The 21,642-nt window shown below is 51.5% G+C and overlaps 1 protein-coding gene across 6 annotated transcripts in view; it reads right to left on the minus strand.

Annotated features, from left to right (window-relative positions):
* The window catches only part of PLXNA4 (plexin A4), a 582,733-nt gene that overhangs the window by 65,368 nt on the left and 495,723 nt on the right, over positions 1-21,642 (minus strand). For all 6 annotated transcript variants that reach the window (XM_077807901.1, XM_077807900.1, XM_077807903.1 and 3 more), the window contains 6 exons: positions 18,039-18,132; positions 14,649-14,888; positions 13,391-13,537; positions 7,958-8,192; positions 7,234-7,376; positions 1,684-1,952 (listed from right to left, as the gene is read on the minus strand). In XM_077807901.1, coding sequence (XP_077664027.1) covers positions 1,684-1,952; positions 7,234-7,376; positions 7,958-8,192; positions 13,391-13,537; positions 14,649-14,888; positions 18,039-18,132 — 1,128 coding nt within the window. The remainder of the gene's footprint in view (positions 1-1,683; positions 1,953-7,233; positions 7,377-7,957; positions 8,193-13,390; positions 13,538-14,648; positions 14,889-18,038; positions 18,133-21,642) is intronic.

Here is a 21,642-nt window from a genome sequence, read left to right on the forward strand (position 1 = left end):
CCTTCCCTGAAGAGCCTGTTTTAGATTTAACACTGTCCCCATTTGAATGTCTCCGTTCCCATGAATACCTCTCGCCTTGCCAGGGGGTGGTGAAAGCAGGCCCTAAATTCCAGGCTCAGTCTGACCTGACCATGTCCCTTTTAAAATTAAACCCCTCCTGTATTGTGATAACAAGCCCTTGCCAGCCTCAGAGTCTAGTTTGGGAACTCCCCAGTGCCTTTTCTGTATTTCCTTTCCCACTGCCACTGGCTGTCCAGGTGGCTGTGTGTGCAGATTTCCCCCTTTCTAATCAGCCTGATTTGCCCATCCACTTCATTCAGTGATTGCCACTAGCCTGTCGGTTGGTTGCTGTGTCCCACATGACCCATGATCATGGAGTGTCACGCAGCCTGGTGCTCACATGACCTGTGTTCATGGCACATAGAATCAGAGAATATCAGAGTTGGAAGGGACCTCAGGAGGTCATCTAGTCCAATCCCTGCTCAAAGCAGTACCAATCCCCAATTTTTGCCCCAGATCCCTAAATGGCCCCCTCAAGGATTGAGCTCACAACCCTGGGTTTAGCAGGCCAATGCTCAAACCACTGAGCTATCACACCCTGATGCCTGCTGCTCCCTGAGTTTCAAAGGCCCTGCTGCTGCAGCACAAAGATGGCTTGATGCTCACAGAGCATCCTGTGGCCTGGTGCCTCGCGAGTGTCGTGCAGCACACAGCTTGTGGCATGGCTCAGTGCCCACACTGCACCACATGGCCTGATGGTGCAGCCTGCTGTGCACCCTGGGGCAGTGCCCATCCTGCATTATATGGCCCAGCCCTGAAGCCCAATGTCACAAATCCAGGTCCACATCGATAAAGAAAACCACATGACGTGTTGGCCAGCTCTGGGGATCCTGACGCCTCTTTATTCAGTTATGGATCTAGCACCTGCAGGACTGTCACAGAGATGCTGCAATGGGATTTTACCAGCTAGCACCAGATAGGAAACCCCCTCCGACCGTCTCCTTCCTCCCGGCAGACATGCTGACCCAGACCGTGGAGTCTCACTGGCACCACTCAGGACTTGGCAGCCACAGCAGGGATCTAGAATTTGCATCCCGGTGCTCCTAAAGTCAGTGCTTGAATGGAGATGCAGTCCCTATCACTGGAGCTGAAGGAGACTCTTCATTTGCTCATATCGGAACAGGGACTGTGACACATAGCTGAGCAGTTCTGGTGCCATCCAGTAGTAGGCAGTGAGGCACATACACTAACCTAGGGGTTGTCAAACATCTGGCTCATGGGTGGGTATTTATATGTCCTGCATGACATATTTAGATCATCCTGCTTTCATTTTAAAAAATGAAGTCAGTTTCTAGCTCTTGTGGCTGCAGAAACAACCTTCTAGATGTGACCTGAGTTTAAGCGAAGCAGGAAGGACTGCCTGAGTCTGCAAGCAGCCTGAAACAATGACTCATCATCTGATTGGACGATCAACTTTAAACCCCAATGGTGACACCTCAGTATCAACATTATCTATTTACTCACTGATTATTTTAGTGCTTGGGGAGGACCAAGAGTAGGAGCTGCTGCTGAGAAGAAAATTCAGGGAAGGGGAGAGGACCAAAGTGGAGGATGCTGCTAGTAGGGGGGCAGCTGTGTGCACACCCTACCCAGGAAATGCTTTGCTGCCGGATGGTGACTCACCTCCTCAGCAGCAGCTTGGGGTGGTTTTTGCTCTCCAAGTTCTTGTCGATGAGGTCAGCCAGGAGCTGCTTGAGGACATCAGTGGCATACTCCAGTTTGCTCTGCAGCACGGTCATGATGAGCGAGGCCACGTTGCCACGGTCCCGCATGGAGAAGCTGCGCTGGGACTCCAGAGTGCGGATGAAGGACAGCAGGAACACCTTGTTGTTGATGAGCTGGGCGAAGAGCTTTAGGCCCTTCTCTACCCGCTCCTGCCGATAGCCAGGGACCTGGGGAAAAGAGAAAAATGGCTTCCTTCATATTCAAGCCACCATAGGCCCCGACTCTGCAGATGCTCTGGGGCTCAAGCTCCCACGGGAAAAAATAGGGGGTGCCCAGCACCCACCAGCCACAGTGGGTCCGGCCCCCAGGGCTGCCCACTGATCAGCTGTTCGGTGGGCCCAGGGGTGGCCAGGGGAGCAGCAAGCGGCTGGCAGGAGGCGCTGGGGGAGAGGGGTTCTACCGCCCCGGCCCTTTAAATAGCTGCCGGAGCCCCGCCGCCACTACTCCAGGGCTCCGGGGGCTGTTTAAAGGACCGGAGAGGTAGAAGCAGGGGAGCCGCAAGCTCTTTAAATAGCCCCCGGAGCCCTGGGGTAGCGGCTGCAGGGCTCCGGCAGCTATTTAAAGGGCCAGGGCTCCAGCTGCCTGTGCCGCCCCAGTCCTTTAAATAGCCGCTGGAGCCCTGGGGAAGTGGCGGCGGGGCTCCGGCAGCTATTTAAAGGGCCGGGGCGGTAGAAGCAGGGGAGCCCCGGGCCCTTTAAATAGCCACCGGAGGCCCGGGCTGCTGCTGCTACCCCGGTGGGGGGGAGAAGAAGGAGGAGGAGAAGGGGCGGGCACTTACCTTACAGGGTGGGCTGGGGCTGGCTCTGACCCCCTCAGCCCCGCTCCTACCGCCCTAGGCCCCTCCCCTTCCCCAGCGTACTGGTAAGTCACTCAACTTACTTCCATCCCTGACAATATTACTGTATTGTACAAGTATCTAGAGTGAGGCCTTTTCTGAAAGCTAATGAAGCATAATGAGTAATAAATACCACGTGAAATGTTTGTATTAACCCTATGTAAGGAATTACGGCTACTCATTGATATTAGGCTGCACAGTATGCCCAGACAGGAGGGGATGTCACCGCTCTCTACCTGTCTCCTACATACATTAAGCATGGTGGAATTAGAAACAATGGAAGCCCCATTTACACAGTGGGGATCGGAAGCCCACAGGAAGGGAAGAACAGCCTCTTGAAACGAAGTCATTTAACTTTGGAAGACATAAGCAAGGACAGACGCCATCTTCGGCATCCATCACTAAGCAGACAGAAGATGGCAGAGCTCTTGTGCGCTGAGAAAGATGAGTCCTCAACCAAGGTGGGGTTGAAGTCTCTGGAACTGAATATAGGTGAGAAACCTGCTTAGGCAAAGGTCTTTCACCTACGAAGACAAGGGAAGTCAACACCTTGTATTTCTGTGGAAGGTCTGGACTGAGGGAATCAGCCATGGCTGGGAAGAAGATGGACTGGTGAGAGAAACCACCTGGAACAAAGCCTGTATCTTGCTAGATTAAATATTAGACTTTTAACAGCGTATTTTGTTTTGTTTTACTTGTCACTCTCTCTCCCTTCATTCCTTACACATGAGCTCACGTCATCCTATGTACATTTTGTTACCAAATTAATTTCATTTCTACCAGCTATCCATTCCATGCTATGTTTAAAGGGGAGGGTGTATCTACCCACGTGAAGTTAATAAGCTGTGATGTCCTTTCCTGCAGCAGCCCCTGCTACTCCAGTTCAGACTGATTGTACTCCTCCAGCCTTCCCCTTTGCACGCACTGTTGTTACAATGCAGCCCCCACTCCAGCTCGCCGACCCACCTCAATCCTCACCTATCACAGTGACTATTCCAATCCTGCCCCCGTCACAGAGCTCCGCCAGTGCCCCCAGTGCTGATTTTCAGCCTCCCCTCCCCATGTAATTCCATTCCTGGGCTCCTACACACAGCTCAGCCGATAAACCTGAATCCTGACGACATGCACAAACCCTGCTAGTCTAGTCCTCGTGCATGTTCCTGTATGGAGCCATGCCGAATTGCATTTTCCATTCCCCACCCCATGCCATGGTCCCGGCCCGGGTACTAGACAAAGATCCCATGCTCATTTCCACACATCACCTAAACCCTGAATGGCAGCTTCCCAGGAGCTGCCTTACCTCCTGGACAGCCGTTCTGCCAGGTGCCCGGCTGCAGGATGGAGCATCAGTGCTGTTGACTGACGGATGGACTGAGGTCTCGGCTTTGACGCTTCCAGATTTTGTGTTTAACTGCCTCACTGTCAACTCTTTTAGAGTCGTAAATTTTTTTGCAGAGATTACAGACTGCAAAACTGTCTGTAAGCAAAAACCAACAAACAAGCACAACCCATCACCGCTACCAGTGAGGAAATAATTAGCTTGCTTGCATGTTTAATGCTGGCTAATCCCATGGCGATTTTGGAGCAGCATAAAGTTTATTTCAGCTGTGTCTGGAAGTAGTTAATTAGTTAAAAAGGTGGTGAATGAGAACCTGCTCTGAATAGGCCCCGTGCTGGGGCCTTTTCCCAACTGGTACCTTCACCGGGCTGGCAAGGCCTTGGTGTCTGTTTTTTTCATTCACTTTAACTCTTTCTCGGCACTGGAAAGAAGGTAGCAGAAAAGACCCTGCTCTGGCTTCTTTAGCAAAGCAGATTGGCAGTGGAAGTGCTGCTGTCGTCTACGAGGTGGAAGAAACGTGCCTGGATCTGAGTGATGGGGCAACAGAGCCAGAGGCCCAAGGGGTCAGAAGAAACGGTTTGATTGCTGAGCGCTGGAAGGTTTGGTTGGCTGCAATGCACTTGGGAAAAGCCCCCACGCTCTGCGTATGTGTGTATATGGGAGCAGGCACTCAATGCATTGGAGGGGCCAATTTCTGTTCTGGCCCACTGGTGTTTGCTAGTGTAAACGAGGGCAGAATTTGGCCCTAGGTATGCAAGCAGCTCTGTGTGTACGCAAATGCATTGTTTGTGGGAAACTGTTTATTCTATAAAGCCAAACGAGGAGAGCTTGGGGAGAGCAGGACAAGGCCCAGGGTACGACTGTGCTCCGGGTACATGGTTGTCCCACGCTCACCATTGAAAGCAACGTCTGCCACTGGTTACCACAAAGTAGCATCCGAGCTGCATCACTACTTCCCTTTCCTGACTGGGGAGCAAGGAACAACTGTCCTCCCTGATACCTTTCCCAGGAAGATGCTGGCAAATAAGAAAGCCTGAACGGTCACGGCTCTATGCAGGCGTGTTTCTCTAGCGTTAGCAGAATTTCAGTCCTCATGAAGGACTGAAGACGGAAGAATCCCATGCACCGCTACAGACTAGGGACCGAATGGCTAGGCGGAAAAGGACCTAGGGGTGACAGTGGACGAGAAGCTGGATATGAGTCAGCAGTGTGCCCTTGTTGCCAAGAAGGCCAATGGCATTTTGGGATGTATAAGTAGGGGCATAGCGAGCAGATCGAGGGACGTGATCGTTCCCTTCTATTCGACATTGGTGAGGCCTCATCTGGAGTACTGTGTCCAGTTTTGGGCCCCACACTACAAGAAGCATGTGGATAAATTGGAGAGAGTCCAACGAAGGGCAACAAAAATGATTAGGGGTCTAGAACACATGACTTATGAGGAGAGGCTGAGGGAGCTGGGATTGTTTAGTCTGCAGAAGAGAAGAATGAGGGGGGATTTGATAGCTGCTTTCAACTACCTGAAAGGGGGTTCCAAAGAGGATGGCTCTAGACTGTTCTCAATGGTAGCAGATGACAGAACGAGGAGTAATGGTCTCAAGTTGCAGGGGGGGGGGGAGGTTTAGATTGGATATTAGGAAAAACTTTTTCACTATGAGGGTGGTGAAACACTGGAATGTGTTACCTAGGGAGGTGGTAGAATCTCCTTCCTTAGAGGTTTTTAAGGTCAGGCTTGACAAAGCCCTGGCTGGGATGATTTAACTGGGAATTGGTCCTGCTTCGAGCAGGGGGTTGGACTAGATGAACTTCTGGGGTCCCTTCCAACCCTGATATTCTATGATTCTATGAAGGGGAGGAGTGAGAGCACCAGCTACGTCCAATTACTCTTTAGTCCAGGGTAGAGCCTGTGCCAGCTTCCCCTACACAGCTCTGCCAATGCACCTCCGCCCTGGCCTTCCCTGCTAGCCCATGCCTGGACCTTTCCAAAGCACAGAGCCTGCCAAGATTGCCAGAGAGCTCTGCCAACGCACCCCTCAGACTTGGCCTGCAGCACGCCCCAGCTATCCCAGCCCAGGTCTCCCTGGAGCAGAGCTTGGCTGCTGTGCCAAACTCCAAGTGTTTTTTGCAATGTGGACAGATGTTCACCTGGGACTATTATAAGGCTCAGCACACTCATTCTCACCAGTGATGTAATGCACTGCACCAACCCGCAGCCTCCTGGGACACTGCTGCTCATCCGCACAACAGGGAGGTTCCCTGGGCAGAAAAAGACCAGGGGAGCTGAGCTCCCTCCAAACCCAGGGTGCGTTTGAAGCTGAGCACTAACGTGGCAAATTTGTTATCCCATCACAAAGAGCAATGCAGTTACAGAGCATGTTTTACATGTTAAAAATATATCTTCTCTCGGTGCTGCCAATCCTTTCTGAAAGTACTGCCATGCCCATGGACAGTGCAGACATCCCGGGTGTGCCGTGCCCCTGGGCAGCGCAGACATCCCGGGTGTGACGTGCCCCCGGGCAGTGCAGACATCGCGGGTGTGCCGTGCCCCTGGGCAGTGCAGACGTCCTGGGTGTGCCGTGCCCATGGACAGTGTAGACATCCCAAGGGCCACTGTGCACATGGGCATCACAGAAGTCCTGGAAGACACCATAGACTCGGGTAGTGCAGAGGTCCCTGAGAAGCTGCCGTGCCCATGAACAGTGCAAATGTCCTGGAGGGGCGCCATGCCTGGAGGGCTGCACAGACATCATAAAGGGCCAGGGTGTCCATGGGCAGTGCACTTGCCAGGGAACGCTGCAATGCCATGGAAGGGTATGTGGATCTGCCTCGGGTCCCATCCCTAGTGTTTGTTCATTGAAAAAGTCCAGAGCACACTCCAGCAGGAAGAGGACCCAATCCCATGAGAAAGTTAATGCAGTGGAGACAGACAGACAGACACACACATTCCCTGGCACTCTTCAATATGGACACACCACTCATCCCACCACTGGTGGAACGCTCCCATTTTTCCAGGTCTCCCCACTGTGAGCCTGGCATACGGGCTCATCCAGGAAACCCACCATTATTTCAGCTGTTGCAGAGCAGCATCCCAGTGAGCTGATGTGGTGTCTTTATGCTGCATCAATACAGATTAGGTTGTGTCACAAGGCAGTGACCTCGCTCATGTCACTCACAGAGTCACGGTACTGTGAGGGTGTCTCTTCCATTCCAGACAGAATGGGGAGGCAGGGGCCAAGCAGGCAGCCAGAGGGAGGAGATGGTCATTGTTCTTGCTTACCTCCAGATCCCTCAGGACAGGGTGGTCTTCAATGCCAGGGAAAAGCACCCTCATGGTATAGGTGCGGTAATCAAGGAAGGGGATGCCAGCGCCATCCAAGTCGCTCGTCAGCTCGTGAATGTCTGTCTGAAGCTCTGCAAAAGCTGAGACAAAGAAACCCATCCCCATTGCAGCGATGGTCCAGACCCACCCTGACCCTACCTGGAAGGAGGTCAGGCTAACACCTGTACGGGTGTCACCAGTGATGGGGGAGGAGGAGGATGTGCTGTACTTGCCCACCCACCAGCCTCTGCCTCTGATCTAATGCCAGACAAAGGTTCCATCTAGACAAAGCCCCACCCTGATTTAGGAAACTCAGTTTAAACAGGGTTCCAGCAAAGCCTGTTTTTATCACCGTTTGTCCAGCCCAGGTGGATGGGGCCAAACTTTGTCAGAACCAGAGGTGGGCCTGACTGGGTCTGAATGCTCCTGAGCTCCAAGGGTGACTGGCTCCTGTACTGGATCCAGATTCAGTGGCTGAACCTTATCTTTTGAATGGACCCAACTGGACCTTGGATCTAAATTGGCCAGAACTTTGGAGAAGGGGGATCCAAAGCCAGATCCAAATTTGGTGGATCAGGGTCCTCTAGCTAGAGCTGTGTTTTCACTGCAAACTTTCAGGGAATTAATATCTTCCTTTCAGCATGCCCTCTGCCAGCCCTGGGGCCCCACCTCTCCATCGTACCTTCCTTGCACTCCAGAGCCACTCTGGACTCCAGGTTGTCCATTTGCATCTGCAGCCGCTTTAGGGTCAGGTCGCTCTCGCGGGACTTGCGCTTGTATGCAATCAGCACGGCCACGATGAAGATGATGAGCAGGCCGCCAGCCACGGCAATGCTGACGATGGCCGGCAGGCTGAGCGGGCTGTCAGGAGAGATGTAGACCATCCCTGGGGAGAACTCCAATCCTCCCACTCGAGCCTGCAGGGGAATAAGCAAACAGGCATCTAGCAAACACCAGCAAACAGGATCTCCCAGAGCCTGGTTACTCCTCAGAGGAACTCCAACCAACTCAACCTGCAGCAATAGCACCTGACCCAACGACCTTCTCTGCTCTCCCAAGCTAAGCAGGGTCTGAAGCACTCAGTGCTTGGATGGGAGACCACGAATCCCAGAGAAGTGGTGCCTTTGACATAGGAAGCGGCACTCTTCTTTCTGACTAGATCCTGAGCCCAGCGTGGGGCTAGATGCTGGCTTTAGCAGTAAAGGTCAGGTTCAGGTGGCACTGTGATCTATAAACACCCACTTGTGCTTCTTGTGAGAGCAAAATTATTAGCTGCAGTGTCCTGGCTGAACTGCAGCTTGGGTATGTTCTGACATCTGCTGCCTGACCCTGTTGTGCGGTGCTGGTCCCGCCCTGCCCCAGAATGTGCGCTGCCCCCTCAGCTGCATTCTGATGAGACAGCCCCGTTACTGGGCAGGGTGCTAGAAGACGCCAGCTGACATGTCAAACCCCAGCAAAAGTTTGCTGAGCTGGCAGGTAGAACAGTCTTCTACTGATCTGTAAAACTGAACAAACTGGATCCAGAAGCCATAGGGGACGAATAAACACGGGGCCCATGGAGCCCAACATGTCGTCTTTAGAGTGAACGTCCTCATCAGAGCCCCTGCTCTGTTACTCCAGCCTTACACCAGGGTAACTCGGAGCAGGGCTTGACCCTAAGGCTTTGCTTTGAACTCTTAGTGCCCTTGGCGATTGCTTGGAGCCAGAGACGTCCCTTGGGTACGGCAAATCGGGGCAACTGCTCCGGGCACTTTGGGGAGTCCCGCGGGCCAGACCAATTGGCCGGATTTGTCACTTTCGCCCCAGGCCTCGCACGCCCTAGGGACGGCCCTGCTTGGAGCTCTAGGTGGCCTCGTAGGGGTCACTTCCTGGTTAAGAGACACCGTGTAGCGGGCACCCCAACAGATGGTGTTGCTGATCCCAAGAGGTTTGCACCTGCCGGATCACCTCGGAGATGGGGCTGCTGGGAGCCCGTGTGCCGGCAGAGCCTGCCCACAGCTCCAGACTGCAACCCTAGAGGGTTAGTTGTTACATGCTGTTCCCATTCATTTTTATAGAGTGGGACACTCTGGTGGGCTACACTTGGGCATGGGCAGCGCTACTGCCTTGGGCCACAGCCACACGAGCAGTGCCAGCAGATAGGTGGCCAGCCGCATTCTCCCTGCCTGTTCTCAGCGGGCAGCCTGCTCCCTGGCCTGCCGCCTTGCTCGTCTCTGCCCCACTTCACTCTCCAGGGTGTGGGCACACAAGCCACCTCCCTGTGCTGCTGTGGGAGGCAACTGGCACTGGGAAGCTTAGCTGAGGGAGGGGGCTGGGCCCAGCATTGGGCAGGGCAGGGGAGAGGGGGTTCACAGTCCCTGAGACCCTGCGGTATCCCTGCTGAGCAGGATGGCAGGAGGCACACCCAGGCTCCTGGGCAGGCAGTGATCCTGGAGAGTCCAGATGTGGCTCCGAGATGTCTGGGGAAAGATCGCTCCTCTTGTACCTGCTCCTTCCTCCTCGCATGCAGGGACCTGTTTTTCAGGCACTACTTTGCGAGAGCCGACGGAAGGAATTCTTCCCAGCGGAGCGAGACTCTCATCCTGCACGCACATACTGCCAGTCATGCTGCGGGAACGCCACATGCCTCCCACACTGTGGAGTTACACCCAGTCCCAGCGGGGTAAGAGCAGATGACCCAGAAAACAAGTGCTGGGGGAAAGAGATTTTTTTTCACAAAGGGCAGTGGGGTAGCATGTGCCAGGGATTCTTTCATGGCCACATGGAGCAAACGTGACCTTGGATTTTATGGTCTTGTCTGCAGGACTCACCCATGGTAAACAGCAGGGAACTAAATGGGCCAGATCTTCAGCTGGTGTAAATCGACACCGCCCCTCTGTGCCGTTACCCTGACTTGCACAAGCTGAAGATCTGGCCCAGTGTGTCTACCATGGGAAGGTGAAGGGCTGAGTGAGCGCTGTTGGGATTGGGATTGGGACCTGCGACTGTAGGGCCTCTGCATGTAGAACCTGCTTATCAAGAACCTGCTAAAAATGAAACACCCGCTCTAAAGACAGCAAAGGGAAGCCTGGATTTCCTCCAGAGGGTTCCTGTGGACGTGTGAGCCATGCATAGTGAAAGGCAGCTCTACAGACAAGGGCACTGTATGAGAAGGAGAGCAGGGTGTATGTCCTAGGGAGTGTACAGGAGCTGTCAAGAAGCAGGAATGGGATTAAGAAACGGGAAATCTAAACTAAATATGAGAAAATGCTCCCTCCCAGAGAGACGTATCAGCTCATTGGCTTGTCTCCCAAAATGAGGTTGCTGGGACTATTTAACATGGACCGGAGAATGGACGTGGTAGAGCAATCTTGCCCTGTCTGGGGGACGTACTAGATGTGACCAGATGGGTTGATAGTAGCTTCTAGGATTCTGAGTTAACATCCTTACTCTCAGCTCTGGCTTCACCGCAAGCAACCTGGTTTCCTTGTCAGTTTCTTCTTCTCTGGCCCTCTTTGACCTCTTGTTTGATTTCACTGCACTCAGGCTAACAATCCGAGCCTTTGGCAAACATTCTGCTCAGATCCTCCCTGTAATTTTGAGGACTGAGGGAGACAGAAAGCAGTGGGAAACTGGACTCCTACACTTTATGTATGGTCCAAGCACAGAGCAGACACCTCCATATCCATTCTATACACACATGGCCCTGCCAAGGACCTTGACCTGGACATGCTTTCTGGGAGTGAGACTCTCTGTGGTATCAGGTCTCTCCTCCAGCCTCAGGCGAAACTGGAATTCAGCACCAGCAGGAGTAGATTTGTGCCAGATCCTCTACCCACGATCTAGCTTACGAAAGGATGATCACTGTGCTAATTCTATTGTCGCAACAGGACTCTATACATCCCAGGACATGCTCCCTCCCTCCCAGACCTAGCCCTGGAGACCTGACCTCCACACAGTAGTGACTAAGGATTTGGGAGATGTTTTGATGCAAACCTTAGTCTCAACCTCCACCTCCCCACCACCCTCCTCTCACATACATGCATCTCTCTCTTCTGCAGCTTCTCCCCTCCTCTCACCTCAGTGACCCTTCGCCCCTTTTCATAGCTCATCTCAAAACCATGCACTCGATCCATGTCTTTTAGTTTTCTCTCTCCTCCTGTTATTTAACTCTGTCACTGTTTTGCTGATCCTTGCCCTGAGAGCTGACCGAGGGAGGGATCACGCTGACACCCACACGAAACACTATCACCGTTGTTTCCTACTTCACTATCCCCCTTTGCAATTGTTCACACATTCTCACAAGCCCTTGTGGACCTAGGTAAGTGTTACCACCCCCAACTTCCCCGCAAGGGAGATGTTCAGTGATTTGCTCAAGATCACACAGCCTATCACTGGCAGAAGGACCCAGGAGATCTGACTGTTAATTCCCATCTCCCTCCTCATCCTCACAGTGGAGTTCCAGTGAAACAGTGAGGCACTAACTTGAGGAACAACAATGTCAGACTGGAGAAGACATTCCCCAGAACGGCTGTTCCCTCCGTTACTTCCGGCTTTCATGCCATTGCTAAACCAGTGGCTTTTATTGCAGGTAACCGTCTGTCTTTGATCCGCAGCTCAGCCATTATCAGAGCAATGGCTCTGTGTTTGCAGATTTATGGCATTAACTCACCCTTAGTGCACTGTCATGTTATTGATGTTCACGAACATGTTTAAACGCAACCATCTTCCCACATTTCTAGGGGGGCCTTTTCTGTACACTGGGAGCCTCGTTCTGTGACTCTCTCTATCTAACGAAGGCTACAGTGATCAGAGAATCCCTGTGTCATGGAAAGGTCCGATTTTGCTCTCAGTCTCACTGAACGCCTTGGGTTCATTTGTCATCCTCCTGCCTCTTGGCTTATCTCCCAGGCCTTGGCTTTGCCAGCCCCTGACTGAGCTTTTTAACTGCATCCATGAAAATGCTGGCAGACTCATTACGTCCTATTCAAAAGCCCTGGAATGAAAGCAGAGAATGACATCACTAGTGTGTCCATAATATGCTCTACAGCTGTGAATTAATTGAGCCCCACGTTATGGCTGGCACAAATGATCATCTCCATTTTACAGCAGGAGAAACTCTGGCATAGGGAGGTGAAGTGACCAAGGTCACACAATGAGTTTGTGGCAGAGTCAAAAACGGAACCCAGGCATCCTAACCACCAGTTCTCTGCTCTAACTCAGAAATACTCTCTCCTTACGTACCCAAGTATTATATCACCAGCAACCTCAACAGATTTCTCACCATTGAAATAATAGCAAAAAAAATCTACCCTACAAGGGAAAATAAATTGACCAGGGTCAATCAAAAACATTGCTCATCCACATTTGCAGACAGCAGCCTTGTCTGTTTGCATGCCCAGGGTGTAATGTCATTTGCAGATTCATTTCTTTCAACCAATAGGACTGTAAAATGCAAATGACTTTGCTGACTCATTCTGTATCGACAGTATTCAGAGTATGGAGAAGAGGAGGATAAAGGAGTGGTATGGAGGGAGGAGGAGGAGCTACCTCTCAGGCCACAATTTCACCACGATCTTCATTTTTCATAGGAATAATACTAAAAATAACACTAAATTATGCAGACGGCAGCGTAATCTTTAGGCACCAAAGCCCGAAGGTCCATTCACCCTATGGTCAATGCCCTGCACTTTCATTCTTTTCCTAGGTGGCAGATTTTAACCCTTTCCATGCTATTGCTGCAGCCAGTGCTAAGCCAAGCAGAGCACTCTCCCCCTGGCAGGAGCGTTTAGAGGCATGGAGGTGTCATGCCGCCTACATGTAGCCACACTGCACAAGTACTTTGGCACCACACAGCTGGTCCCAGGCAAAGCAGAGAAGTGGGCTTCTACTGAAGGGATTCCCTATAACAGGGGATGCCAGCTGTCGGAGCACTATGCTTTTAAGTGATCCTTAATGAGCTACAAGGGTCTCCAAGTTTGTTTATGTTAACACTCCCACCCAGGACTGAGGCATTGCCTTCTGGAGGGGGTCACCAAGTTCCTAGTGACTACCATAATGGGATCAAATTCCAAAGGATCCTGGAATTCTCAGTGGTTCCCATTCTCTCGGGGTTTCCCATTAATGCCTTACTTACCATCACTTTGTGCCGTCCAATGAGGTTCGGGGACTCGCACAGCAGCTGCACGTCCGACACGGTCACCACACATGGCTTCTCTCCTATCAGCACGGTGTAATTCAGCTTGGCGTTCCCTCCAGTCACCGGCGGGATTAGGTTCTTCCCCTGGACCGAGAGGAGCAAACCCACAAAATCTCAGCAGGGTGTAACGTGCCATTGGGTTGTCCCTGTGATGTGAGTGCCATCACTAGACATGCCCTCCTTGGCTCATCATTTACGGCCTTCCCCAATGAGAGTAAATCCTGACCCACCCCTGGAAGATCGGGATAGATTGGTACAGGGCTCCCCTGCACCTTGTCTCTCTGGAATTACAGGCCTACATTTGCAAAAATAGGTGTCTACTCTGTGCCTGCACAAGCAGCTAACTGGACCCACAAAACACACGTACACCTGCAAAATGGTTGCCTGTTTTGAATGTGCAAGTGTGTCTTTTGTGTGCACAATTATCTGTTTGCACACACATCATATACAGGAGCCCGTATTGGAAAATGTAGGCCATAAAGTGCTCTTGCTTGCTGTCTGGCTCACAGATTGTCTCAACCCACAAAGGGGCTATTCTCGGATTTGCACAAATGGCGAGTGAGCAAGCTTTATCATTCCAAACGTGTTGTGTCTGGCTGCCATAATAACCATATTGTCAAGTACTGCAGCACCAACAGAGACATGGGGCCAGCTTCTCAGCTGGCGTAAACCAGTGTAGCTCCAGGAAAGTCAACAGAGCTATGCTGTATTACACCAGCTGAGGGTCTACTCCATGGACATCCATGAGGGTGAACTGTCAAGAAGTTAAAAGGTTAGTGGTTCGAAGCTCCGTCCCCTGTGGGTAGGGTGTTATGGAACATCACAAACGTTCTCTCTCCGTGTTTCCCTTTTCAGTGCAGTTTCTGCCGCTACAAAATCCAATCCGCACACCAGGCTCCGGCAGCACAAGACAACATCTGCTGCAGTTTGGGGTAAAGTTAAGAATGCTGTGCTGCTATTGGTGGGATGTTGGCAGGAGCAGTGCTGCGATTGGTGGGATGCTGGTGGAGTCTCCGCTGTGATTGGAGGGATGTTGGCAGGAGCTCTGGTAGGACTGGTGATGCTGGGACTGGTGAGATGCTGGTGGGGGCTCTGTTGGGACTGGTGGGATGTTGGCAGGAGCTGTGATTGGCCAGATGTGTTCCTGGAGGGCATCATCATTCTCTGATGCTGCTCCCTTACCCCATCTCCTCACCTTTAGGATGATGGGAGTTCCTGGCTTCAGTTCCAGGATCCCCGAGGGGTTGAAAGCCTCAAAGACTGGGTTTGGGTAGTAGGTGAAGTTGGTTTTGTTGAGGATCAGCAGGGACTGAACATTATCCAGGATGAAACCAAACTCTTCTGGGCGCTCGGTTAGCTCGGACTGGTGATTTGGGTCCACAGCCAGTGCTGGAGCCTGGCAGGTCATCTCCGTGGCGTTCTGTACCTCGCAGATCTAGAGGGCGTGAGCCAACGGAGAGCTTTATCAGAGCAGCCCCGCTCGCAACAGACACTTTACAAGAGACTGAATCCCCTCCAATAAAACAATATCCCACCCACAGCTGGGGAGAGGAAGGTAGCTACTGGGCTGATGTGAGGGACCAGCTGGGACACCACAGTCACTCCACGACTACATTCAGCACCTTGACAGCACGCTCAGCTGGGGCCACGGCTGGAAGGAGCATGGGAAGCCCGTCGCTCCTGCATGTGAGCCCTCAGTTGCTCCAGCTCCGGGCTGAGGCACACAGTGGGGGCCAGTGTAAGGGCACCTTTCCCCTCTCCCATGGGGGGCTTTGAACTCAAAGGATGCCAGTGTCAACACTTTTCTCCCGGAATGGAAAGTTCTGCCTTTTATTGCAGACAGGTCCAACCCGAGCTCCAGATCCCCTTCTCCCTGGTAACTATCCAAAAGCTGCACCTGCAGAAGGATCTCTGTTTTGTCAGCAGCCACAATCCCTATAATGGGCTTGTCATAAAAATAAAGGGAAGGGTAACCACCTGTCTGTATACAGTGCTATAAAATCCCTCCTGGCCAGAGGCAAAACCCTTTCACCTGTAAAGGGTTAAGAAGCTAAGATAACCTCACTGGCACCTGACCAAAATGACCAATGAGGAGACAAGATACTTTCAAATCAGGGAGGGGGGGGACAAAGGGTCTGTCTGTCTGTGTGATGCTTTTGCCGGAAACAGGTCAGGAATGCAGTCTCAGAAACTCTGTTAAATTAGTCAGTTATCTAGCTAGAAATGCGTTAGATTTCCTTTTGTTAATGGCTGGTAAAATACGCTGTGCTGAATGGAATGTATATTCCTGTTTTTGTGTCTTTTTGTAACTTAAGGTTTTGCCTAGAGGGATTCTCTATGTTTTGAATCTGATTACCCTGTAAGGTATTTACCATCCTGATTTTACAGAGGTGATTCTTTTACCTTTTCTTTAATTAAAATTCTTCTTTTAAGAACCTGATTGCTTTTTCATTGTTCTTAAGATCCAAGAGTTTGGGTCTGTGTTCACCTGTACAAAGGGGGTGTAGGGCTTGGGGGGATATTTTGGGGAAAGACGTCTCTAAGTGGTCTCTTTCCTTGTTCTTTGTTTAACGTGCTTGGTGGTGGCAGCATAGGGTTCAAGGACAAGGCAAAGTTTGTACCTTGGGGAAGTTTTTAACCCAAGCTGGTAAGAAAAAGCTTAGGGGGGTCTTTCATGCAGGTCCCCACATCTGTGCCCTAGAGTTCAAAGTGGAGAAGGAACCTTGACATGGTAGCAGAGCAGTGGGATCATTTTGAGATTATTTTGAGATCATTTGAACCAGAAGCACAGCAGGATTTTAAAAGGTTTTGTAAAAGAGGACTGCAGCTGTAAATTCTGTGTCTCTGCCTGGGGGACAGAGCAGCAGGCATAACAAAGGGATTCTTCTTTTTTGAGCTGGAGTTTTCTCTACCTAAATGCAGGGTAGTTAACCTCCTGCACGGAAATTCACAAGTTTTTCACAGACCTGAAGAAGTGTTTTTTTTTTTTAGCTAAGAGCAGCCAGAGGGTTTTCTGTCTATTTGCCTGGAGACAGAGCTGTTAGGTTTTTTTTTAAGGATTTTTCTGTAGGCTGAGAATAGCTATCAGAGAACATAGGTATCACATTACAGCACAGCACTGTATACAGACAGGTGGTTACCCTTCCCTTTATTTTTTATGACAGGGCTGGTAGACTGAACCTGCCTTTTTCCCCCCGCAAAGTTTGGGGTATCCAAACTTTGGCCTGGCGTTTAAGGCACTGCACTGGGACCAGGAGATCTGGGCATTCAGAATAGACACTCTTATTCCAGAACAAGAGTGTCCACACCTGGTGTTAATCAGGAAGAGTTCTGGAATAACTCTCCATGTAGAAAGAACAGGAGTACTTGTGGCACTTTGAGCATAAGCTTTTGTGAGCTACAGCTCACTTCATCGGATGCAAAAATGTAGCTCACGAAAGCTTATGCTCAAATAAATTTGTTAGTCTCTAAAGTGCCACAAGTCCTCCTGTTCTTTTTGCGAATACAGACTAACACGGCTGCTACTCTGAAATCTCCATGTAGACAAGCCCTAAGTCTCTCTGTGCTTCAGATCCCCACCTGTAAAATGGGTGTTTTATTACTTTGTCTGTCCTGCCTATTTGGACTGTTAGCTCTCCAGGGCAGGGACTGTCTTTCACCAAGCATATGTGCGGCGCCCAGCAAAGAGGACCGGATCTCAGCTGAGGCCTCTCAAAGTTACTTTAGTACAAATAATCATGAACCCAAGCCTGGCTTTATGATTTTTTTTTCAAACGTCCCTTTTGCTGTTTGCTATGATCCGCCCCTGCTCAAAGAGCATTCACTGTTACATCTACTTTAATACAGGGACTGGAGATGATTTTGCCCAGATCAATTCAGATGAGAAAAGGGATTTGGACCCAATTCCATGCAGATGATGCAGCCGTCCAGATGAGCTGCACTGAGACAGCTCTGCTGTGTCACTGAAAGGCCCAAGATCAGCCTGTGCACAGGAGGTCAGGCTATGATCGGGTACCAAGAGCTCTCATCCGCCGAGCCAACCAGCAGTTTGCAAGTTTAAATCCCTCTCCAGGGTCATCAGCTCACAACCGCTGTGCAGTCTACACGGGGCCTGATTCTGATCTAAGCTTGGTGTAACTCCAGTGGCAATCTGCTGGTTTTACACCGGAGTAAGTGGAATTAGAACATGGCCTGTTGGCTGATGAGGGCACTTATAGATTGAGCTAGTCACTAGGCATGGCAGTGAGGTGACCCACATCATTAATATTGGAATGCAGTTTGGGGCCTTGTGTGCAGTAGGAATCGGTGACAATTCCTAGATGATGAGTGTCCATATAACAGAAACTATCCCTGCCACTAACTGTTGCAGCAGAGCCTGAGAACCACCTCGATCTTGGAGAATCAATGCTCCACTCCCCGCTGCAGGTTGGATTTGAGGCCCACTGGGGGCAGGCAGGCTTGCTTGGGCTGCTGACGCTCTGCCTGTTAAACAGGAGACTCCAATCTCCAGAGCTGTCCCGTAGCCCCTTTCACCAGCCCGGCCACGTTCCTTAACACCGCTCCCCTTCCCAGCGGCAATACTCACATTGACGTGTTCCTTCCCACCATGCTTGGCCCGGATCTGAGGGTTCTGGATAAGGTCCAGGTGAGTTCCCCACACAGCTATGGGGGTGTTTCCACTACAGAACAGAAAGAAGGAACAACAAGAATTACCTGTTATCGAGGCCCAGAACTGAATGTTACCATGATGGGTGATCTGCGAATCCCTTGAACAGACAGGCAGAGAGGGGCTTCCACACCCCTGGTCTGGGAGGTGAAGCCCCGTCTATCAGGTCCAAACATTCACCCAAGCATTTCCGCTGCCACGTCACATTGCAAACCCCAGTCTGATTTGCTGTGAGTCCCATGTACTCCCTATGAGCTGAGCTCCTGTAGCTTGGGTTCTTTCTCACTACGGGTATTAGCTGCATCTCTCCAGGGTGCATCTTGTTCTGTTGTTTCTGTGACAGGGGACTCAAACTGCTTTGAACACAGAGGACCCCGCCCTCTGGTGCTCTCCTTCTCAGACCTGTCGCCTGCTTTACATTCACTTACTAAATATTTAGTGCAAAGTGCATGAATGAGTTTATTGCACCCTCGTGGGCACAGTGATCTCTGGAGATGGATGGGAGAATCGAAGGGGATCTCTATATAGCAGCTGGGAGGTGTCATTCCCAGTGCGGAGAGACATACCTGCACAAGCGGAGACGTTGCTGCGACACGGGCAGTGGCTCGGGCTAGTCACCCCACTATAAACCCACCTGAACCCCTCGGAATGTAACCAGACCAGCCACCACCGGCCACCGTGGCCACACTGCTGTTTTGAGGTGCTAGCTTGAGCAGAGCTATTGTGGGTACTTCTACCCGTCTCCTGGCGGCTGTGCAGATATGCCCTAAGAGAGAGGCTCCAGCCGCAGCATTCAGTTTGAATCCATGGTTTTGGTCCATCCCATTAGAGAAAGGAGGCAATCTGCAAAATGGGTAAGGTGGTGTTCACCCTACACCAGCCCTGAAAGCTGAGGAAAGGGCCTGTTAGTGTGTTTAGGCTGGAGAAGCAACCCCCGATTGGAAGAGGAAGCTCAGCTGATCAGAGCACTAACAGGCCCCAGCCTCAGGCATGCACGGAAGTACACTTCTCCCTGGTCCCACTGCCTTCTACCAAGGCTTAACTTCTGTGGCTGATATCAACCAGGTCCACCTTCCGCCTCTCTGACTGGCTTGGTCCTTCTTTCCACCCCTTCCCCTCTGTATTGCTGACAACTTCATTCAGCCCTCCCCATCTTCCCCTTCTTGTCCCCAGGCTTTAGGGCAACAGGATTTTCCCCAGCCAGAATCCCTGAGCATCCCACTTGGCAGTACCTCAGAGCACATTCACCCTGGGCCATAGGAGGGGGAACAGGTTCTCTGGTTTTAGAAGTGAATGGGGATGCCAGTAGCTCTGTCCAGATCTCTCCAGCACTCCCTAGCCTGGCCCGCTGCGGTGAGAGCTCTCTGCCTGACATTAGATAGCCATCTCAATCTCTCTCTTCCTTTATTGCGTGTGCTGAGAAATGGAAGCAAAGGCACAATGGGATGTTGAGGACGCGACACTGCATTAGCTGGAGAGATGATGCCTGTCTCTACAACTCCAACTCCTTACTCTCCCCATTCCACCTCTCGCTCTGGGCTTGGCTCGGCCCTATTGCCTGTGGCAGACAGGGGTGCTGCTGACAGCTTGTGCGTCAGATAATGCTGGGGCCTGGGATTTTTCTCAAGTGGACCCCTGACTGCTCAGGAGCCTCGATAATGTGTTCTTTACTCTTCAGAGCCAACTGATGCTAAATGTAACTCAAATCAACCCCAGACAGTCTGTTTTAATGTCGCTTTGTAAAATTCTACTCCCCCAGCATGAGTAATTTTTTTTTGGACGTGTAAGTCAAATAGGATCCGTTTGTTTTTATCATTGCCATGAAAAATGGCAAGTGAGCGGAATTTGTGCCTGGCCTGGTACGTTTTCATGATGACTTTGCAAGGCTGGTGTAATGACACTCATTCAGCCTTCAGAGTTCTTAACCCAGAAGTCAGGGACAAGTTGAAGAAAGACCCATAAGTTGCTGTGATGAAGCGTAGTGTACGATAAATCTCTCTCATCTGGCACCCTGCCCTCTAGCAGTGGCCAATACCTGCTGCTTAGAAGGTGACTTTTCCCCTGCCAAGAATGTAAAACTATACTAGAGGCAAGAAGGAAAATTCTTCCCTGACCTTGGCAGTTGATCAACTTACGGCCTCAAGTATGGAGGTCAATTAAACCATTCTTGATTTACTTCAAAGAGCTGCACATGTCACCACTGGCCATACAATGATCCAGCCCTTTCTGACAGCCCTGCTTTGCTGCTTGCCTCAACAACTGCCAGTAGCGGAGAGTTCCACAGGTTAGCTCCACACTAGGAAAAGAGATGCTGAGATACAGTGCTATTGTAGGATGTTCTGTCCTGTCCCCCTTCACTGTTCTCCAAGGCTTTGACCTCAAGAAGAGGCTCAGAAGTGGAACTGAAGGCAGGACTGAGGTGCGCTGGATGCGTTGTATTAGATTGCCACACTTGCTGGCAATGTGCCTGACTCAAGGTCAAACTGAGAAGTGGATAGTGAGGCCAAGTGGTTGGAGCAGCGGTCAGGCCTAGCAGCGGTCAGGCCTAGCAGTCAGGTTGGGGACCAGAGCCAGGGGTCAAGCAGGAATCAAGAACAGGGCTGGAACAAGGCCGGGGCAGGAGCAGGCTGGAGCAGGAGCAGTGTGTAAGAACCTCCAAGTGGCAGGGGATACTCCTGGCAAGGTAGTGACGTTGAGCAGACTGGAATGGCTGCTCGCAGTGGGAACCCATATCCCTGGCCTTGGGAACTCCTGGTTAGACCTGAGCCTGTGGATTGGCTGAGCCCTGGCAGATAGATGTGCAAGCTCTGGCTGAGGGATAACTCATCAGATCAGCGGCGCTAACCTGGGGGGGCTCAACGAGCACTCCTCAGGTTCAGAGGTGACTCATTACACTCAAGCCATTGCTGTTCATCTCCACCGAATGAACATCGGTGATTCCTTCCTACCTAGCCACTTAAAACAGCAAGGGGCAGAGGGACTAACTGGACGGCAAGAGATGCATACTCCCATCTGTCCGTGCCACCCAGCTGGCAGCTGAAAAGGCAATCAGTCCACAGGTTTTCATTTCTTTCAATAGCAATGGAGCACTGGACAGTTCAGGGGAACAGGCCCTGGGACAAGGAGTCTCTCCGCTCTGCTATTCCAGTGCAGAGCCTCCACACAGCTCAGCCAACGCACCTCAAGCTTCATCTGCAACAGCTTCTGCTAGTCCAGAGGTCACCTACCCATGACCGCCAATCAGCTTGGACTGTACAGTGGTTCTGTGAGGAGAACCAATGTCCTAGAGGCACCAGGATCAGCCCCACCAAACTCACTCTAGCTCAGCTCTGCATCACCACTTCCAATCCAGCTCTGGCTGGGCGCAACCAACAATGGGATCCGTGCTTGGGGGTGCATATGAATGGAAGAAGGGGACTCAATCCAGGCCCTGGTGGTCCGGGTGTGCCACCATCACAAAACCCCAGAGGTGATACCCTGGTTGGCACCCGCAGCAGTAACTGCCAGATGCTGTTCCTGGCTC

Source organism: Eretmochelys imbricata, chromosome 1 (genome assembly GCF_965152235.1).
Source record: "Eretmochelys imbricata isolate rEreImb1 chromosome 1, rEreImb1.hap1, whole genome shotgun sequence".
NCBI classification, from domain to species: domain Eukaryota; kingdom Metazoa; phylum Chordata; order Testudines; family Cheloniidae; genus Eretmochelys; species Eretmochelys imbricata.